The 17299-nt window shown below is 48.1% G+C and overlaps 1 protein-coding gene across 1 annotated transcript in view; it reads right to left on the minus strand.

The window, feature by feature from the left end:
* Window positions 1-17299, minus strand: part of LOC139384630 (insulin-like growth factor 1 receptor) — a 115152-nt gene that overhangs the window by 12842 nt on the left and 85011 nt on the right. Inside the window, exons 13-18 of the mRNA XM_071129446.1 lie at window positions 12175-12308; window positions 10652-10817; window positions 8417-8513; window positions 7865-7935; window positions 5899-6128; window positions 3371-3478 (exon numbers count right to left, since the gene is read on the minus strand). Of these exons, the coding sequence (XP_070985547.1) occupies window positions 3371-3478; window positions 5899-6128; window positions 7865-7935; window positions 8417-8513; window positions 10652-10817; window positions 12175-12308 (806 nt within the window). The remainder of the gene's footprint in view (window positions 1-3370; window positions 3479-5898; window positions 6129-7864; window positions 7936-8416; window positions 8514-10651; window positions 10818-12174; window positions 12309-17299) is intronic.

A 17299-nucleotide genomic window follows, 5' to 3' on the forward strand; every position in this document is an offset into this window, starting at 1 on the left:
CAGAGTAGTGATGCTTGACGGGCGGGCAGCGATCGGTTGAAGAGCATGCATTTAGTTTTACTTGCATTTAAGAGCAGTTGGAGGCCACGGAAGGAGAGTTGTATGGCATCTGGAGGTTAGTTAACACAGTGTCCAAAGAAGGGCCAGATGTATACAGAAGTATACAATAGTACATCATGATAAACTGTTGACCACACTTTTGAGTCGTCTATTTACCACCACAAACCGATGCTGGCATTAAGACCACACTCAATGAGCTGGATAAGGCCACTCAACCAGCTGGATAAGGCCACTCAACCAGCTGGATAAGGCCACTCAACCAGCTGGATAAGGCCACTCAACCAGCTGGATAAGGCCACTCAACCAGCTGGATAAGGCCATAAGCAAACAAGAAAATGCTCATCCAGAAGCAGCGCTCCTAGTGGCCGGGGACTTTAATGCAGACGAACTTAAACCAGTTTGACCTAATTTCTATCAGTATATTAAATGTACAACCAGAGGGAAAAACTCTAGACCATCTTTACCCCACACACCGAGACACATACAAAGCTTTCCCTCGCCCTGCATTTGGCAAATCTGACCATAATTCCTGCTTACAAGCAAAAACTAAAGCAGGAAGTACCAGGGATTTACTCAATACGGAAGTGGTCAGATGACCCAGATGCTACGCTACAGGACTGTTTTGCTAGCACAGACTGGAATATGTTCAGGGATTCATCCAATGACATTGAGGAGTATACCAACGCAGTCACCGGCTTCATCAATAAGAGCATCGACGACGTTGTCCCCAGTGACCGTACGTACATATCCCAACTAGAAGCCATGGATTACAGGCAACATCCGCACCGAGCTAAAAGCTAGAGCTGCTGCTTTCAAGGAGCGGGACACTAATCCGGATGCTTATAAGAAATCCGGATATGCCCTCAGACGAACCACCAAACAGGCAAAGAGTCAATACAGGACTAAGACTGAATCCTACTATACCAGCTGACGCTCGTCGAATGTGGGGCGATTACGGACTACAAAGGGAAACCCAGCTGCGAGCTGCCCAGTGAAGCGTGCCTACCAGACCATTAAAATGCCTTTTATTCTCGCTTCGAGGCAAGCAACACTGAAGCATGCATTAGAGCACCAGTTGTTCCGGACAACTGTGTGATCACGCTCTCCGTAGCCAATGTGAGCAAAACCTTTAAACAGGTCAACATTCACAAGTCCGCGGGGCCAGACAGATTACTCGGATGTGTACTCAGAGCATACACGGACCAACTGGCAAGTGTCTTCACTGACATTCACCTGCCTGCCTAAATGACTACCGCCCCGTAGCACTCACATCGGCAGCCATGAAGTGTATTGAAAGGCTGGTCATGGCTCACGTCAACACCATCATCCCACTCCAATTTGCATACCTCCCTAACAGATCCACAGATGACACAATCTCAATTTCACTCCACACTGCACTTTCACACGTGGACAAAAGGAACACTTACGTGAGAAGTCAACACCATAGTTCCCACAAAGCTCATCACTAAGCTAAGGACCGTGGGACTAAACACCTCCCTCTGCAACTGGATCCTGGACTTCCTGACGGGCTGCCCCCAGGTGGTAAGGGTAGGAAACAACACATCTGCCACGCTGATCCTCAACACGGGCGCCCCACAGGGGTGCGTGCTTAGCACCTCCCGTTTAGTCCCCCACGACTCGAACGCCATCATTAAGTTTGCTGACGACAACAGTGGTAGGCCTGATTACAGACAACGATGAGACAGCCTATAGGGAGGAGGTCAGAGACCTTGCAGTGTGGTGCCAGGATAACAACCTCTCCCTCAACGTGAGCCAGACAAAGGCTAAAGAGATGTTCATGGACTACAGGAAAAGGAGGGCAGAACACGCCCCGATTCACATGGACAGGGCTGTAGTGGAGCGGGTCAAGACTTTCAAATTCCTTGCTCTCCAAGACAGTCATGAAGAGGGCACGACAACATCCTCAAAAAGTTATACAGCTGCACAATCGAGAGCATCCTGACCGGTTGCATCACTGCCTGGTATTGCAACTGCTCAGCGTCCGACCGCAAGGCGCTAGAGGCTAGTGCGTATGGCCCAGTACATCCCTGAGGCCAGGCTCCCTGCCACCCAGGACCTCTAACAAGGGCTCCCTGCCACCCAGGACCTCTAACAAGGGCTCCCTGCCACCCAGGACCTCTAACAAGGGCTCCCTGCCACCCAGGACCTCTAACAAGGGCTCCCTGCCACCCAGGACCTCTACACCAGGGCTCCCTGCCACCCAGGACCTCTACACCAGGGCTCCCTGCCACCCAGGACCTCTACACCAGGGCTCCCTGCCACCCAGGACCTCTACACCAGGGCTCCCTGCCACCCAGGACCTCTACACCAGGGCTCCCTGCCACCCAGGACCTCTACACCAGGGCTCCCTGCCACCCAGGACCTCTACACCAGGGCTCCCTGCCACCCAGGACCTCTACACCAGGCTCCCTGCCACCCAGGACCTCTACACCAGGACCTGCCACCCAGGACCTCTACACCAGGACCTCTACACCAGGCTCCCTGCCACCCAGGACCTCTACACCAGGCTCCCTGCCACCCAGGACCTCTACACCAGGCTCCCTGCCACCCAGGACCTCTACACCAGGCTCCCTGCCACCCAGGACCTCTACACCAGGCTCCCTGCCACCCAGGACCTCTACACCAGGCTCCCTGCCACCCAGGACCTCTACACCAGGCTCCCTGCCACCCAGGACCTCTACACCAGGCTCCCTGCCACCCAGGACCTCTACACCAGGCTCCCTGCCACCCAGGACCTCTACACCATGCTCCCTGCCACCCAGGACCTCTATACCAGGCTCCCTGCCACCCAGGACCTCTATACCAGGCTCCCTGCCACCCAGGACCTCTATATTAGGCGGTGTCAGAGGAAGGCCCATATTTTTTGAAAACTCCAGTCACCCAAGATCAAGACTGTTCTCTCTGCTACAGCACGTTACTGGAGCGCCAAGTCTAGGTCCAAAAGGCTCCTTAACCCCAAGCCATAAGACTGCTGAACAACTAATCAAAATGACCGCCCAGACTATTTACATTATATTTTGTTAACTATTTATTGAACAGCATTGTTGGTTAAGGGCTTGTAAGTAAGCATTTCAAGGTAAGGTTGTATTCAGCGCATGTGATAAATACAATTGTATTATTTTTAGTGACCTCAGGCGGTAGGGGTTAGGATGAGGGGTTAGGGGTCAAGATGAGGGAACAGGATGAGGGGTAAATAACTTAAGTCTTTAGCCCAAAGTTACCTCAGGTGACTAGGTGGTAGGGGTCAGGATGAGGGGTTAGGGGTCAGAATGAGGGATAGGTAACTTACATCTTTAGCCCGTAGTGACCTCAGGTGGCTCTTCAGATCTCCTTTAGTCATCAGCTCCATGATGACCAAGGTGGGCTGGCCCTGAGAAACCACACCCAGCAGACGCACCTGCACGAATCACAGCACACAAATGACATCAGTGGTCAGAGCCCACATCCTGAACTGACAATCAGTGGGCTCCTTATTTGTTCACAGGAACATAAGACATGACAGGGGGCGTGGAGTATCAAGGTAGACATTTAGACAGTACAGGGGGTGTAGAGTATGAGGTCAACATTTAGACAGGACAGGGGGTGTGGAGTATCAGGTCAACATTTAGACAGGACAGGATGTGGAGTTTCAGGTCAACATTTAGACAGGACAGGGGGGTGTGGAGTATCAGGTCAACATTTAGACAGGACAGGGGGTGTGGAGTATCAGGTCAATATTTAGACAGGACAGGGGGTGTGGAGTATCAGGTCAACATTTAGACAGGACAGGATGTGGAGTATCAGGTCAACATTTAGACAGGACAGGGGGGGTGTGGAGTATCAGGTCAACATTTAGACAGGACAGGGGGGTGTGGAGTATCAGGTCAACATTTAGACAGGACAGGGGGGTGTGGAGTATCAGGTCAACATTTAGACAGGACAGGGGGTGTGGACAGGACAGGGGGGGTGTGGAGTATCAGGTCAACATTTAGACAGGACAGGGGGTGTGGACAGGACAGGGGGGGTGTGGAGTATCAGGTCAACATTTAGACAGGACAGGGGGTGTGGACAGGACAGGGGGGGTGTGGAGTATCAGGTCAACATTTAGACAGGACAGGGGGTGTGGACAGGACAGGGGGGGTGTGGAGTATCAAGGTCAACATTTAGACAGGACAGGGGGTGTGGACAGGACAGGGGGGGTGTGGAGTATCAGGTCAACATTTAGACAGGACAGGGAATGTGGAGTATCAGGTCAACATTTAGACAGGACAGGGGGGGTGTGGAGTATCAGGTCAACATTTAGACAGGACAGGGGGGATGTGGAGTATCAGGTCAACATTTAGACAGGACATGGGGGGTGTGGAGTATCAGGTCAACATTTAGACAGGACAGGGGGGGTGTGGAGTATCAGGTCAACATTTAAACAGGACAGGGGGGTGTGGAGTATCAGGTCAACATTTAGACAGGACAGGGGGGGTGGACAGGACAGGGGGGGGGGTTGGAGTATCAGGTCAACATTTAGACAGGACAGGGGGGGTGGACAGGACAGGGTGGGGTGGAGTATCAGGTCAACATTTAGACAGGACAGGGGGGGTGGACAGGACAGGGGGGGGGGTTGGAGTATCAGGTCAACATTTAGACAGGACAGGGGGGTGTGGAGTATCAGGTCAACATTTAGACAGGACAGGGGGGGTGGAGTATCAGGTCAACATTTAGACAGGACAGGGGGGGTGGACAGGACAGGGGGGGGGGGTTGGAGTATCAGGTCAACATTTAGACAGGACAGGGGGGGTGGACAGGACAGGGGGGGGGTTGGAGTATCAGGTCAACATTTAGACAGGACAGGGGGGGTGTGGAGTATCAGGTCAACATTTAGACAGGACAGGGGGGGTGGACAGGACAGGGGGGGGGTTGGAGTATCAGGTCAACATTTAGACAGGACAGGGGGGGTGGACAGGACAGGGGGGGGGTTGGAGTATCAGGTCAACATTTAGACAGGACAGGGGGGGTGGACAGGACAGGGTGGGGTGGAGTATCAGGTATTATTGCCTTATGTCACAATGTATCTGTCCGCTGTGTTTTCGTGTCCTACCACACTGTGTGTGTGTGTCCTGTGTCGTACCACACTATGTGTCTGTGTGTGTGTGTCCTGTGTCGTACCACACTGTGTGTGTGTGTGTGTGTGTGTCCTGTGTCGTACCACACTGTGTGTGTGTGTGTGTGTGTGTGTGTGTGTGTGTCCTGTGTCGTACCACACTGTGTGTGTGTGTGTGTGTCCTGTGTCGTACCACACTGTGTGTGTGTGTGTGTCCTGTGTCGTACCACACTGTGTGTGTGTGTGTGTGTGTCCTGTGTCGTACCACACTGTGTGTGTGTGTGTGTGTCCTGTGTCGTACCACACTGTGTGTGTGTGTGTGTGTCCTGTGTCGTACCACACTGTGTGTGTGTGTGTGTCCTGTGTCGTACCACACTGTGTGTGTGTGTGTGTCCTGTGTGTCCTGTGTCGTACCACACTGTGTGTGTGTGTGTGTCCTGTGTCGTACCACACTGTGTGTGTGTGTGTGTCCTGTGTCGTACCACACTGTGTGTGTGTGTGTCCTGTGTCGTACCACACTGTGTGTGTGTGTGTCCTGTGTCGTACCACACTGTGTGTGTGTGTCCTGTGTCGTACCACACTGTGTGTGTGTGTGTCCTGTGTCGTACCACACTGTGTGTGTGTGTGTGTGTCCTGTGTCGTACCACACTGTGTGTGTGTGTGTGTCCTGTGTCGTACCACACTGTGTGTGTGTGTGTGTGTGTGTGTGTGTGTGTGTGTGTGTGTGTGTGTGTGTGTCTTACCACGTGATGACAGTTGAACTCCTTCATGACAGAAGCTTCATTGAGGAACTCTATTCTCTCTCTCATGCTGGCAGACTCGTTCACCGTCTTAATGGCCACACACGTCTCTGGCTCGTCCTTGACTACTCCCTTAGCAACGCCCTCGTACACCATGCCAAACGACCCCTGACCCAGCTCTCTGTTCATCGTGATCTTCTCCCTCAACACCTCCCATTCATCTGGTATATACACTGGAGGAGAGGAGAGGGTTAACAGACAACTATATCACAGTACCACACAGCCTGACCCTGACGACCTATCAGGTGATATGGTCACTACAGGTACTTCCTCTCTGTCTCTATCAGGTGATATGGTCACTACAGGTACTTCCTCTCTGTCTCTATCAGGTGATGTGGTCACTACAGGTACTTCCTCTCTGTCTCTATCAGGTGATATGGTCACTACAGGTACTTCCTCTCTGTCTCTATCAGGTGATATGGTCACTACAGGTACTTCCTCTCTGTCTCTATCAGGTGATGTGGTCACTACAGGTACTTCCTCTCTGTCTCTATCAGGTGATATGGTCACTACAGGTACTTCCTCTCTGTCTCTATCAGGTGATGTGGTCACTACAGGTACTTCCTCTCTGTCTCTATCAGGTGATGTGGTCACTACAGGTACTTCCTCTCTGTCTCTATCAGGTGATGTGGTCACTACAGGTACTTCCTCTCTGTCTCTATCAGGTGATATGGTCACTACAGGTACTTCCTCTCTGTCTCTATCAGGTGATATGGTCACTACAGGTACTTCCTCTCTGTCTCTATCAGGTGATATGGTCACTACAGGTACTTCCTCTCTGTCTCTATCAGGTGATGTGGTCACTACAGGTACTTCCTCTCTGTCTCTATCAGGTGATGTGGTCACTACAGGTACTTCCTCTCTGTCTCTATCAGGTGATATGGTCACTACAGGTACTTCCTCTCTGTCTCTATCAGGTGATGTGGTCACTACAGGTACTTCCTCTCTGTCTCTATCAGGTGATATGGTCACTACAGGTACTTCCTCTCTGTCTCTATCAGGTGATATGGCCACTACAGGTACTTCCTCTCTGTCTCTATCAGGTGATATGGTCACTACAGGTACTTCCTCTCTGTCTCTATCAGGTGATATGGCCACTACAGGTACTTCCTCTCTGTCTCTATCAGGTGATGTGGTCACTACAGGTACTTCCTCTCTGTCTCTATCAGGTGATATGGTCACTACAGGTACTTCCTCTCTGTCTCTATCAGGTGATGTGGTCACTACAGGTACTTCCTCTCTGTCTCTATCAGGTGATGTGGTCACTACAGGTACTTCCTCTCTGTCTCTATCAGGTGATATGGTCACTACAGGTACTTCCTCTCTGTCTCTATCAGGTGATATGGTCACTACAGGTACTTCCTCTCTGTCTCTATCAGGTGATATGGCCACTACAGGTACTTCCTCTCTGTCTCTATCAGGTGATATGGTCACTACAGGTACTTCCTCTCTGTCTCTATCAGGTGATATGGTCACTACAGGTACTTCCTCTCTGTCTCTATCAGGTGATATGGTCACTACAGGTACTTCCTCTCTGTCTCTATCAGGTGATATGGTCACTACAGGTACTTCCTCTCTGTCTCTATCAGGTGATGTGGTCACTACAGGTACTTCCTCTCTGTCTCTATCAGGTGATATGGTCACTACAGGTACTTCCTCTCTGTCTCTATCAGGTGATGTGGTCACTACAGGTACTTCCTCTCTGTCTCTATCAGGTGATATGGTCACTACAGGTACTTCCTCTCTGTCTCTATCAGGTGATATGGCCACTACAGGTACTTCCTCTCTGTCTCTATCAGGTGATATGGTCACTACAGGTACTTCCTCTCTGTCTCTATCAGGTGATATGGCCACTACAGGTACTTACTCTCTGTCTCTATCAGGTGATATGGTCACTACAGGTACTTACTCTCTGCAGCGCTGAAGTATTCAGGATTGACTGATGCATACAAAACTCCATTCCCCAGTCTGTCACTGTTCCTGTAGACACACACACACACACACACACACAGGGTTAGCAGAGTTAAACAGCATCCCAAACGGCCCCCTATTCCCCATATGTACTGCTCTGTGGGGTCTGGTCTAAAGTAGTGCATTATATAGGGAATAGGGTGTCATAGGGCTCTAGTCTAAAGTAGTGCATTATATAGGGAATAGGGTGCCATAGGGCTCTGGTTTAAAGTAGTGCACTATATAGGGAATAGGGTGCCATAGGGCTCTGGTTTAAAGTAGTGCACTATATAGGGAATAGGGTGCCATAGGGCTCTGGTCTAAAGTAATGCACTATATAGGGAATAGGGTGCCATAGGGCTCTGGTCTAAAGTAGTGCACTATATAGGGAATAGGGTGCCAGAAGTCTCTGTTCTTAAGTAGTGCACTATATAATGACAGCCCACCTCTAACTACCTAGAGACAGCCTGTCATTTACTAAAGAACCTTACAGACAGACACACAGACTTACTTCTTCCTGTTGATGATGGTGAACGTGGCCAGGAGACAGATGATCAGGACTGCTACCATGGGAACAAAGATCATGATGTAGAGAGAGTTCTCATAACCTGTTGGACCAGGAGAGACCCATTAAATACACACTGGTGTTAACTAACTAACCTGGTGGACCCATTAAACACACACTGGTATTAACTAACTAACCTGGTGGACCCATTAAATACACACTGGTGTTAACTAACTAACTAACCTGGTGGACCCATTAAACACACACTGGTATTAACTAACTAACCTGGTGGACACATTAAATACACACTGGTATTAACTAACTAACCTGGTGGACCCATTAAATACACACTGGTGTTAACTAACTAACTAATTAACCTGGTGGACCCATTAAATACACACTGGTGTTAACTAACTAACTAACTAACCTGGTGGACCCATTAAATACACACTGGTGTTAACTAACCAACTAACCTGGTGGACACATTAAACACACACTGGTGTTAACTAACTAACTAACCTGGAGGACACATTAAACACACACTGGTGTTAACTAACTAACTAACCTGGTGAACACATTAAACACACACTGGTGTTAACTAACTAACTAACCTGGTGAACACATTAAACACACACTGGTGTTAACTAACTAACTAACTAACCTGGTGGACCCATTAAACACACACTGGTGTTAACTAACCAACTAACCTGGAGGACACATTAAACACACACTGGTGTTAACTAACTAACTAACCTGGTGAACACATTAAACACACACTGGTGTTAACTAACTAACTAACCTGGTGAACACATTAAACACACACTGGTGTTAACTAACTAACTAACTAACCTGGTGGACCCATTAAACACACACTGGTGTTAACTAACTAACCTGGTGGACCCATTAAATACACACTGGTGTTAACTAACTAACCTGGTGGACCCATTAAACACACACTGGTGTTAACTAACTAACTAACCTGGTGAACACATTAAATACACACTGGTGTTAACTAACTAACCTGGTGGACCCATTAAACACACACTGGTGTTAACTAACTAACTAACCTGGTGAACACATTAAATACACACTGGTGTTAACTAACTAACCTGGTGGACCCATTAAATACACACTGGTGTTAACTAACTAACCTGGTGAACACATTAAATACACACTGGTGTTAACTAACTAACTAACTAACCTGGTGAACACATTAAACACACACTGGTGTTAACTAACTAACTAATTAACCTGGTGGACCCATTAAATACACACTGGTGTTAACTAACTAACCTGGTGAACACATTAAATACACACTGGTGTTAACTAACTAACCTGGTGGACCCATTAAACACACACTGGTGTTAACTAACTAACTAACCTGGTGAACACATTAAACACACACTGGTGTTAACTAACATGTGATAAGGTATTATATACACACTGGTGTTAACTAACATGTGATAAGGTATTATATACACACTGGTGTTAACTAACATGTGATAAGGTATTATATACACACTGGTGTTAACTAACTAACATGTGATAAGGTATTATATACACACTGGTGTTAACTAACTAACATGTGATAAGGTATTATATACACACTGGTGTTAACTAACTAACATGTGATAAGGTATTATATACACACTGGTGTTAACTAACTAACATGTGATAAGGTATTATATACACACTGGTGTTAACTAACTAACATGTGATAAGGTATTATATACACACTGGTGTTAACTAACTAACATGTGATAAGGTATTACATACAGACTGGTGTTAACTAACATGTGATAAGGTATTATAAACACACTGGTGTTAACTAACTAACATGTGATAAGGTATTATATACACACTGGTGTTAACTAACTAACATGTGATAAGGTATTATATACACACTGGTGTTAACTAACATGTGATAAGGTATTACATACAGACTGGTGTTAACTAACTAACTAACTAACATGTGATAAGGTATTATATACACACTGGTGTTAACTAACATGTGATAAGGTATTACATACAGACTGGTGTTAACTAACTAACTAACTAACATGTGATAAGGTATTACATACAGACTGGTGTTGACTAACTAACTAACTAACATGTGATAAGGTATTATATACAGACTGGTGTTAACTAACATGATAAGGTGTTACTGTTGTATGACAGTGAATTCCCCCGTGAGAGACGTAGTTATGTAGTGTTGAATAGTGGATGATGATGAGATCTTACGCTGGGCCTGTACCACATAGAAGGAGATGGGTTCAGTCCAGGATCCGTTGCCAGCCAGGGAGGTGGCTCTGACCCGGGCAGAGTAGTTACCAGGTCCAAGGTTACTGAGCCTGGCACCACGCTGCTCTCGATACAGCTGGCGAGACACACACTCATGCTTCTCTGACTGGACAGACAGAAAAACACCCTGTTAAGACTCCTGCTTCTACAACGCGGCTGCAGGTAGTGAGTTAACTCTCCACTGAGCAGCTGTCCTGCATCACACCAACATTACTGGGTTACCCCCCCATTACAATGTCAACGATCAGTCACCATCCTCACCACCAACATTACTGGGTTACCCCCCCATTACAATGTCAACGATCAGTCATCATCCTCACCACCAACATTACTGGGTTACACCCCCCCCCCATTACAATGTCAACGATCAGTCATCATCCTCACCACCAACATTACTGGGTTACCCCCCCATTACAATGTCAACGATCAGTCATCATCCTCACCACCAACATTACTGGGTTACCCCCCCATTACAATGTCAACAATCAGTCATCATCCTCACCACCAACATTACTGGGTTACCCCCCCATTACAATGTCAACGATCAGTCATCATCCTCACCACCAACATTACTGGGTTACCCCCCCATTACAATGTCAACGATCAGTCATCATCCTCACCACCAACATTACTGGGTTACCCCCCCATTACAATGTCAACGATCAGTCACCATCCTCACCACCAACATTACTGGGTTACCCCCCCATTACAATGTCAACGATCAGTCATCATCCTCACCACCAACATTACTGGGTTACCCCCCCATTACAATGTCAACGATCAGTCATCATCCTCACCACCAACATTACTGGGTTACCCCCCCATTACAATGTCAACGATCAGTCATCATCCTCACCACCAACATTACTGGGTTACACCCCCCCATTACAATGTCAACGATCAGTCATCATCCTCACCACCAACATTACTGGGTTACACCCCCCCATTACAATGTCAACGATCAGTCATCATCCTCACCACCAACATTACTGGGTTACACCCCCCCCATACAATGTCAACGATCAGTCATCATCCTCACCACCAACATTACTGGGTTACACCCCCCCCATACAATGTCAACGATCAGTCATCATCCTCACCACCAACATTACTGGGTTAAACTCCCCCATCACAATGTCAACGATCAGTCATCATCCTCACCACCAACATTACTGGGTTAAACCCCCCCATCACAATGTCAACGATCAGTCATCATCCTCACCACCAACATTACTGGGTTACACCCCCCCCCCATACAATGTCAACGATCAGTCATCATCCTCACCACCAACATTACTGGGTTACCCCCCCCCCCCCCCCCATACAATGTCAACGATCAGTCATCATCCTCACCACCAACATTACTGGATTACTGGGTTACACCCCCCCATTACAATGTCAACGATCAGTCATCATCCTCACAACCATTGAGGAAGGGAGCAGTGGAGAGGTGTGTCTCTTACCTCAGTGCCCAGTCTGAACTTGATCTCATACATGAGGATGAGTGCGTTGGGGGACGAGGGTTCAGGCCAGCGGAGGAACACAGAATCATCCTCTCCAGTCCAGATCACTGGGCCTGGGATGTCATCCGCCTTCTCTGTTGGTACGAGACATGACAACATGTTACATATGGACCACACCAGAGGGGTTTACTATGAAGCAAGCTAAATCTCCTCAGGTTTTAATAAAGTTAACCAGCTTCAGTTTGCTTCACATTCCTGAGGGGTTTACTATGAAGCAAGCTAAATCTCCTCAGGCTTTAATAAAGTTACCCAGCTTCAGTTCAACAGCTTCAGTTAGCTTCACATTCCTGAGGGGTTTACTATGAAGCAAGCTAAATCTCCTCAGGCTTTAAAAAAGTTACCCAGCTTCAGTTAGATTCACATTCCTGAGGGGTTTACTATGAAGCAAGCTAAATCTCCTCAGGCTTTAATAAAGTTCACCAGCTTCAGTTAGCTTCACATTCCATCTCAGGCTTCATCCGTACTACGATGGTGGATATTGCTCGTCCCACTACCGGATAGCAACAGTCGAACGCCCAACTCTTCATTGAGACAATGCTGAAACACCAATCCATGTGCGGGCGAGTCAGTGCCACATTTTCATTTTTGCCGAAATAAAAAAAAATGGGTGAAAAGTAACTTTTGCAAATTCAGCGAGCTATGGTGTGAAATAGGCTGATATTTCTGTTATTACATATTAATGCAGTCTTGCACGATCACCTAGCTCTTTCCCAGCTCCTATCCATAACATGACTGTATTAAATCAAACTGAAGCTCCACTGTGCAGTAAGTTTCAAATGTGGGGACATTTACAGAGAGCAGAGGGGGGAAGAACAGAGGAGGAACAGCAGCATGTGTTCACAGAGCAGAGGGGGGAAGAACAGAGGAGGAACAGCAGCATGTGTACACAGAGCAAAGGGGGGAAGAACAGAGGAGGAACAGCAGCATGTGTTCACAGAGCAGAGGGGGGAAAGAACAGAGGAGGAACAGCAGCATGTGTTCACAGAGCAGAGGGGGGAAGAACAGAGGAGGAACAGCAGCATGTGTTTGGCCCTGTCCGGGGGTGTCCTCAGATGGGGCCATAGTGTCTCCTGACCCCTCCTGTCTCAGCCTCAAGTATTTATGCTGCAGTAGTTTATGTGTCGGGGGGCTAGGGTCAGTTTGTTATATCTGGAGTACTTCTCCTGTCCTATTCGGTGTCCTGTGTGAATCTAAGTGTGCGTTCTCTAATTCTCTCCTTCTCTCTTTCTTTCTCTCTCTCGGAGGACCTGAGCCCTAGGACCATGCCCCAGGAATACCTGACATGATGACTCCTTGCTGTCCCCAGTCCACCTGGCCGTGCTGCTGCTCCAGTTTCAACTGTTCTGCCTTATTATTATTCGACCATGCTGGTCAATTATGAACATTTGAACATCTTGGCCATGTTCTGTTATAATATCCACCCGGCACAGCCAGAAGAGGACTGGCCACCCCACATAGCCTGGTTCCTCTCTAGGTTTCTTCCTAGGTTTTGGCCTTTCTAGGGAGTTTTTCCTAGCCACCGTGCTTCTACACCTGTATTGCTTGCTGTTTGGGGTTTTAGGCTGGGTTTCTGTACAGCACTTTGAGATATCAGCTGATGTACGAAGGGCTATATAAATACATTTGATTTGATGTGTTCACAGAGCAGAGGGGGGAAGAACAGAGGAGGAACAGCAGCATGTCAGACTCAATGACCGCCACAACAGACTCGATGACCGCCACAACAGACTCGATGACCGCCACAACAGACTCGATGACAGCCACAACAGACTCGATGACAGCCACAGCAGACTCGGTGACCGCCACAACAGACTCGGTGACCGCCACAACAGACTCGAAGACCGCCACAACAGACTCGAAGACCGCCACAACAGACTCGATGACCGCCACAACAGACTCGATGACCGCCACAACAGACTCGATGACCGCCACAACAGACTCGATGACCGCCACAACAGACTCGATGACCGCCACAACAGACTCGATGACCGCCACAACAGACTCGATGACCGCCACAACAGACTCGATGACCGCCACAACAGACTCGATGACCGCCACAACAGACTCGATGACCGCCACAACAGACTCGATGACCGCCACAACAGACTCGATGACCGCCACAACAGACTCGATGACCGCCACAACAGACTCGATGACCGCCACAACAGACTCGATGACCGCCACAACAGACTCGATGACCGCCACAACAGACTCGATGACCGCCACAACAGACTCGATGACCGCCACAACAGACTCGATGACAGCCACAACAGACTCGATGACAGCCACAACAGACTCGATGACAGCCTTAACAGACTCGATGACAGCCACAGACTCGATGACAGCCACAACAGACTCAATGACAGCCACAACAGACTCGATGACAGCCACAACAGACTCGATGACCGCCACAACAGACTCGATGACAGCCACAACAGACTCGATGACAGCCACAACAGACAACAGACTCGATGACAGCCACAACAGACAACAGACTCGATGACAGCCACAACAGACTCGATGACCGCCACAACAGACTTGAAGACCGCCACAACAGACTTGAAGACCGCCACAACAGACTCGATGACAGCCACAACAGACTCGATGACAGCCACAACAGACAACAGACTCGATGACAGCCACAACAGACAACAGACTCGATGACAGCCACAACAGACAACAGACTCGATGACAGCCACAACAGACAACAGACTCGATGACAGCCACAACAGACAACAGACTCGATGACAGCCACAACAGACAACAGACTCGATGACAGCCACAACAGACAACAGACTCGATGACAGCCACAACAGACAACAGACTCGATGACAGCCACAACAGACAACAGACTCGATGACTGCCACAACAGACTCAATGACAGCCACAAGACTCGATGACAGTGGTCATGCTGTTTGTACGTGGCTGCTATGACAGTGATCATGCTGTTTGTACGTGGCTGCTATGATAGTGATCATGCTGTTTGTGTGTGGCTGCTATGACAGTGATCATGCTGTTTGTGTGTGGCTGCTATGATAGTGGTCATGCTGTTTGTGTGTGGCTGCTATGACAGTGATCATGCTGTTTGTATGTGGCTGCTATGACAGTGATCACTCTGTTTGTATGTGTCTGCTATGATAGTGGTCATGCTGTTTGTGTGTGGCTGCTATGATAGTGATCATGCTGTTTGTGTGTGGCTGCTATGACAGTGATCATGCTGTTTGTGTGTGGCTGCTATGACAGTGGTCATGCTGTTTGTACATGGCTGCTATGACAGTGATCATGCTGTTTGTGTGTGGCTGCTATGACAGTGATCATGCTGTTTGTATGTGGCTGCTATGACAGTGATCATGCTGTTTGTATGTGGCTGCTATGACAGTGATCATGCTGTTTGTATGTGGCTGCTATGACAGTGATCATGCTGTTTGTATGTGGCTGCTATGACAGTGATCATGCTGTTTGTACATGGCTGCTATGACAGTGATCATGCTGTTTGTGTGTGGCTGCTATGACAGTGATCATGCTGTTTGTGTGTGGCTGCTATGACAGTGATCATGCTGTTTGTATGTGGCTGCTATGACAGGGGTCATGCTGTTTGTACATGGCTGCTATGACAGTGATCATGCTGTTTGTGTGTGGCTGCTATGACAGTGATCATGCTGTTTGTGTGTGGCTGCTATGACAGTGGTCATGCTGTTTGTATGTGGCTGCTATGACAGTGATCATGCTGTTTGTGTGTGTCTGCTATGACAGTGATCATGCTGTTTGTGTGTGGCTGCTATGACAGTGATCATGCTGTTTGTACATGGCTGATATGATAGTGGTCATGCTGTTTGTGTGGCTGCTATGACAGTGATAATGCTGTTTGTATGTGGCTGCTATGACAGTGATCATGCTGTTTGTATGTGGCTGCTATGATAGTGATCATGCTGTTTGTGTGTGGCTGCTATGACAGTGATCATGCTGTTTGTATGTGGCTGCTATGACAGTGATCATGCTGTTTGTATGTGGCTGCTATGACAGTGATCATGCTGTTTGTGTGTGGCTGCTATGACAGTGATCATGCTGTTTGTACATGGCTGCTATGACAGTGATCATGCTGTTTGTATGTGGCTGCTATGACAGTGGTCATGCTGTTTGTATGTGGCTGCTATGACAGTGGTCATGCTGTTTGTATGTGGCTGCTATGACAGTGGTCATGCTGTTTGTATGTGGCTGCTATGACAGTGATCATGCTGTTTGTATGTGGCTGCTATGATAGTGATCATGCTGTTTGTATGTGGCTGCTATGACAGTGATCATGCTGTTTGTATGTGGCTGCTATGACAGTGATCATGCTGTTTGTACATGGCTGCTATGATAGTGGTCATGCTGTTTGTGTGTGGCTGCTATGACAGTGATCATGCTGTTTGTATGTGGCTGCTATGACAGTGATCATGCTGTTTGTATGTGGCTGCTATGATAGTGATCATGCTGTTTGTGTGTGGCTGCTATGACAGTGATCATGCTGTTTGTATGTGGCTGCTATGACAGTGATCATGCTGTTTGTATGTGGCTGCTATGACAGTGATCATGCTGTTTGTGTGTGGCTGCTATGACAGTGATCATGCTGTTTGTACATGGCTGCTATGACAGTGATCATGCTGTTTGTACGTGGCTGCTATGACAGTGGTCATGCTGTTTGTATGTGGCTGCTATGACAGTGGTCATGCTGTTTGTATGTGGCTGCTATGACAGTGGTCATGCTGTTTGTATGTGGCTGCTATGACAGTGATCATGCTGTTTGTATGTGGCTGCTATGATAGTGATCATGCTGTTTGTATGTGGCTGCTATGACAGTGATCATGCTGTTTGTACGTGGCTGCTATGACAGTGATAATGCTGTTTGTACATGGCTGCTATGACAGTGATCATGCTGTTTGTATGTGGCTGCTATGACAGTGATCATGCTGTTTGTACGTGGCTGCTATGACAGTGATCATGCTGTTTGTATGTGGCTGCTATGACAGTGATCATGCTGTTTGTGTGTGGCTGCTATGACAGTGATTATGCTGTTTGTATGTGG

Source organism: Oncorhynchus clarkii, chromosome 26, assembly GCF_045791955.1.
Source record: "Oncorhynchus clarkii lewisi isolate Uvic-CL-2024 chromosome 26, UVic_Ocla_1.0, whole genome shotgun sequence".
Classification (NCBI taxonomy): Eukaryota; Metazoa; Chordata; class Actinopteri; order Salmoniformes; family Salmonidae; genus Oncorhynchus; species Oncorhynchus clarkii.